General features: G+C 38.8%; 1 protein-coding gene and 1 long non-coding RNA gene across 2 annotated transcripts; one reads left to right on the plus strand and one right to left on the minus strand.

The window, feature by feature from the left end:
- On the minus strand, positions 116–2,935 carry LOC104767853 (receptor-like protein 12). The gene has a single exon (XM_010491823.2). It carries the CDS (start codon positions 2,794–2,796, stop codon positions 142–144), a length of 2,655 nt encoding a protein of 884 aa, XP_010490125.1. The 5' UTR covers positions 2,797–2,935; the 3' UTR covers positions 116–141.
- On the plus strand, positions 3,693–5,177 carry LOC104766416. Its single transcript, XR_764024.2, has 3 exons — positions 3,693–4,053; positions 4,302–4,343; positions 4,447–5,177. It is a non-coding gene; the product is annotated as an uncharacterized LOC104766416 (long non-coding RNA).

Consider the following 5,460-nt stretch of genomic DNA (forward strand, 5'->3'; position numbering starts at 1 on the left):
AAATTTTTTTTTTTTTTTTTTTTTGTCAAACACAGAACAGAAACATAGGATAAAGATACAAGAAATTAACGTAAGGAAATGCTTCAATACAATACCAACAACAGCTTGGCAAAATTCAAACTCAAAAAACAAAAGAAAATCTTAACGGTTTCCGCACGTAATCAGACAAATAAGCCACTCCGGTTTGTAGGAAGCAATGAGTTGTGCTATTGCCAATCCAAGTAACACTCCAAGACCAAACCCTATTGCCACGCCTTTCCAGTTCAACACTTGTTCCTCTTCTTCATCTTCTTCTTCTTCTTTATCCTGTTGTGATGGTGGCGCGTTAGTCCCATGACAACGTTCGTCAAGAGGCAACCCACAAAGCCCTGCATTTCCTTCAAAGGACGATTTAGCTTGCCCAACTATCTGTGTTCCTTGTGGTATTTCACCAGTGAGTTGGTTGTGAGAAATGTTGATGTACGCCAAAAATGAGAGAGTCCCTAGTCCATTAGGAATAGTCCCTGAGAGTTGGTTACTTGATAGGTCTAGTGACTCCAGCTTCATAAGATTGGCCAAAGACAGAGGAATATGGCCTGTGAAGGCGTTGTTCGATAAGTTGAGTGCGATGAGTTCTTTTAAGAGACCGATAGATTCAGGAATTTTTCCTTCAAGTCTGTTTCCAGAAAAGTCAATGGTGGCCGAGGAAGTAAGGACACTCTCTTGCTCCATAGATAGACCTTTATATTGTATATCTATAGTTTCCATATACCTGAGGCTATATCGCCCGTAAAGACTCACATCATATACCATATATAGCGCAAGATTCTCATTCTTTTTGAGTGAAAATGCTTTCCAATTCACAAAAAAAATTGGGGACAAGCTTCCGGTAAATTTATTACCAGCTATCTCAAGTATCTGCAGCTCAGGAAATCCCAGAGAACCTTGATTAGGAGGAGATATTGGACCATAGAATTTGTTTGAACGGAGGATAAGAACTTGTAGTTTCGGTAAAGCCTTAAGGAAGAAAGGAAATGTATCGTTGATTGCATTGTGGTCCGCACTAAGAAACTGCAGAGCTGAGCAATTTAGAAGAGACCTTGGAAGCTTTCCGGTTAATCGATTGTAGCCAACGTCGAGTGTCCATAGAGTTGCATTGGCATAATACTTGTCTGGAATACTTCCTTCTAAGTTGTTCTTCCGGAGACTCAAAATCAACAATTTAGTGAGACACGAAGGGATCATACCGGTGAAGTTGTTGTAACTTAGATCAAGGACATCAAGCAAGCTTCTGTTGCAGATTGAAAGAGGTATGACGCCACTAAAAGCATTGCCTTGTGCAGTGAAGTAGTTGATAGAGAGTGGTAGATGTGGAAGTTCTCCTTTTAAATAGTTTGAATCCATGCTTAAGAACTGCAGCGATGAATTTACTAAAACTTCTGGTGAACCTTCGAAGCCAGTTAACAAATTATCTGTAATTAACACTGATCTCAGACGAGGAATGCTCCATAACCACTCTGGGATTTTCCCACTGATTCTATTGTTGGATACGTCAATATACTCCAAATTATGAAGGGTCTTTAAGATGTTTGGGAACTCACTAATGTTGCACTGATTTATATATAACAATTCTAGGGTCGATGGGTTGGACTTGTACGAATCCGAACTTAAACTAGCATGAGATATCCAATCACCAGAAAGATCAAGGAGTAACAAAGATTTGAGAGAGGATAAAAGACTTAAGTCAACTGGGTAGCTTGTGTTTAGGTATGAAAGGTCGAGCTCTTTGAGGTTGATGAGCTTTGATATAGGCTCTAGAATTTTTCCTTCAAAATGGTTTTTACCTAGGTACAAACTCTCTAACCTCGACGAGAAAGAGGAATTAGGAACTTCAATAGAACCTCTGAGATTGTTTCCATGTAAATAAATACTTGATAAGAAAGGCATAGTGAAGAGAGGAGAATGGATGGTTCCAGAGAAGTGATTATTATCAAGTGCTAGAATGGAGAGCTTGGTTAGATTTTGTACACGTGGGAGACTACCAGTGAAGTAGTTCGAGTGAAGTAACAATGCGGTTAACTGGGTTAGGTTACTAATTGTGGGAGGAACTTCACCAAAGAAGCTATTATGGGTAACAGACAAGGACTCTAGTTTGTGGAGATTACCAAATTTATAAGGGAGTGGAGAAGAGGTGAAGTTGTTGAAACTAAGATCAAGGTAGGTGAGGTGGTGTAACTCAAAGAGGCTACTGTTGGGATTCAGAATTCCAGAAAAGTGATTATCAGAAACATCTAAAACTGTGAGCGTTCGTAGATTCCGCACAAATGAGAGACTACCAGTGAGCTCGTTATCTTTAAGGGCTAAAACGGAAAGCATGGTTAGGTTACTGAATGAGGAAGGAACTTGGTCGAGGAAGCCACTACCTGAAAGAAATAAAACCTCTAATTTGTTGAGCATTCCAAACTCAGAAGGGATAAAAGAGGGGGTGAGCTTGTTGTGAGAGAGATCAAGGTAGCGGAGCTGATGAAAATGGAAAAGGATACTGTTGGATTTCAGAGTTCCACTAAGGCAGGCCCTTAGTCGTAGCTTCGTGATCGCGCCTGTGGAGTTATCGCACCACACCCCATTCAAGAAGTCACTATGGTTGCAAACACGAGTATCAAACTCGTTCTTGAACTGCGTAAAGACATGAATCTGGTGGGGACCACAAGCAACAAGACCAACAACAGGATTTTTGAAAGTGAATAAGCTAGAAGGGGAGACACAAGAGAGTAAGAGTAGCAAGAGAAATACCAAAAGCATAAACCATTGAGACATGATGAAAACTTTTAAAGAAAGAATGGAATTTGATATAAGAAATGTCAGGGAAGAGATTGGTATAAATAAACTAAAGATAGGGTGTAGTGTTGCGTAGTCAAACAAAAATTGACTTGGAAGAAGTTAGAGCTAAGGCAAGTCGTCTTTGTATTCGGGCTTGGAGAAACAGTATGGCTCTAAGTGGCTAATAGCCACTCAAATCATGAAGTGAAATCCATGTTAGATGACTTTTCTGAAGTATAATATGAATTGGCATTACCACATCAGTTTGAAATTTCTCACATTGGTGTTCAAAATAACATGATAAACTTCGCATAAGGACAAACACATTGGATACGTTTGCGGATACTGGAGACGTTTGGTAGGCCTATACGTTACGTACGTGCTTTTACGAAGAAGAATTGGCGTTGTTTTCATTTATTTGTCAAGTATCAAATTTTGAAGTTGACGAGGGAAAGTGAAAGTGTTCACGTATCGTTTTAGCTAACAAAAGATCGTTAAACCGAATAGGAGATATGCGCTAAAGAGAATTTGAAAAATGGTCAAGAAGATGAGAGCGTCATTTTTTCTTCCTTGAATGAATCTTTTCCATTAGAGGATCATGAGCACACTTACAGGTTACAGGCGCGTTAGATGATGGGGTGAGTGAGTCTGATATTGACCCCTACATGTGTTACACACCAAGCTGCACAATTGGAATCTTCCTTGGTTTTGATATTTGTGACTCTTTACTCACATGTCATGTTACGTGAGGTTTTGTCCCCAAAAAAGAGAAGAAAAAAAAGTCATGTTACATGAGGAAGGGAGAGAGAACATGAGAGTTTAGTCCAAAATAAAAATGAGAATTTAACAATTGTGCCATGCACAGTACCCAACTTTGTGACCAATGCCACTTACAACAATTCATTGACATTCAATGCAAATACCATTTTATCCTTTGATTGTTTTGAAGACAAAAAATAATAAAAACTAAAACAATTAAACTTTTGTTGTTTTAGGGAAATGAAAAATTGACATAAAGCAGTCAGACATTTATTATTAGATAAACGGCACTTAAAAAAAAAAAAATTCCAAAACTTTTCATCTTCTTCCATTATTTTTCTCTCTACCTGTGGCGATTGAAACTCAGATCGTTTCGCCGACGACTGAAATTTCCATTTTTTCTACCTCAATAATTTTCCGACCATTTGCACCGTCTGTTCCGCCTGACTAACGCTTCATCCCTATTTCTGGACTTTTCCCCTCTCCTGAATCTGGGTACGAAAGTCCATCACTATCTATCATTATATTTATTGTCTTAGCTGTCTGTTTATGGACCCATTAGGTAAGGTTTTGAAATTGTCCTCCGATGGATATTGTCCATCGATTGTGACCCATAACGGTCCACTGTCTTTCTGTTTTTTTTTAATCTTTTTGTTTGTCATGTATTGATTTTCAGTGGAGCAGATCCGGTTAGGTTAGCACAAAAACGTCTATTGCTAATAAACTCTTTGTTTATCATGTAGATCTCTTGTTAGTCCGATGGACCAGATGCGAATCCTACCCAGGTTATGTCCACCTTGATTATGAATTTTTCTACACTGATTAACAAGATCCGGTTAGTTTAGAACAAATTGTCTATTGCTAATAAACCCTTTGTCCATCGTGTAGATTCTTGTCAGTCCGATGGACCAGATCCAAATCCAACCCAATTTATGTCCACCTCATTTGTGTCCTTCTCAACACTTTGATTAACCAGATCCGATTTGTTTATCATTCAACCTCTCTAGTACTAATAATCGTGTTTATCTATCATGTAGCTCTCTTGGTCCTTCGATGAACCAAATCCAACTCCCAGTCCGGTTTTTGGCCACTTACTTATGTGGATCAGAGCTGATTATTTGAAGTGACAATAGTGTCCATTACAAATGAACGCTCTTGTCCATCAACGACACTGACGCATGTATTGGAGCCCATATTGATTAACAGCTGAAACTATGTCCTCGTTGGCCAAGCTAGGTGTACTTTTCAGACCTTCCATTTGTAATTCGATGGACCAAATTTCCGATAAGCAATTTTTTGTCCACTTGCTCGATGGACTATGCTTGATCCCCCTCAGCTGATGGACTATTATCCCATGTCTAGTGCAACTTGCTCAGTGTTACCCTCCTCACATAAACCACTACGATTCGACCCTTCAGCATCATGGCCATTTGCTTTCTGAAGTTTTACCTTTCTCTTCCTATTTATGTCTTATCTTTTCTTCTTTCCGTTTTTTTACGCCATAGTTGGTACTTCTTTTTCAACATAACCACTACCTTCTCCGATGGACAACCTTCTATCTCCTGGCTTGATGGACATGTCTCTTTCAGTAAAAACAACATGCAAACTGTTTTAGCTCATCATACCGTACAAATTTAATGTTCCAATCTTTTAATGCAAAACAGCTTTTATAAAAGATAAATGAGAAAATCGTACCCCCACTAATGATCATTGCGCAGCAACAAAGCAGTCCCGTCAGCAACAGTGATTCAAAATTTCCAGCGAATTAATGCCATCATTTTTCTTCACTTTAAAAGAAGGGTAGTTCAGTTTTTTCAGCTTATGCCACAAATAACGAAACTGACAATTCTCAAAAATTTAGGGGAGTGTATTCAACTTGACATTTGAAATGATTTGTGTGAA

Source organism: Camelina sativa, chromosome 19 (assembly GCF_000633955.1).
Source record: "Camelina sativa cultivar DH55 chromosome 19, Cs, whole genome shotgun sequence".
Classification (NCBI taxonomy): domain Eukaryota; kingdom Viridiplantae; phylum Streptophyta; class Magnoliopsida; order Brassicales; family Brassicaceae; genus Camelina; species Camelina sativa.

Excerpts from the sequence above, each read along its gene's own strand:
- LOC104767853 (XM_010491823.2), bottom strand. The coding sequence starts at position 2,796 with ATGTCTCAATGGTTTATGCTTTTGGTATTTCTCTTGCTACTCTTACTC.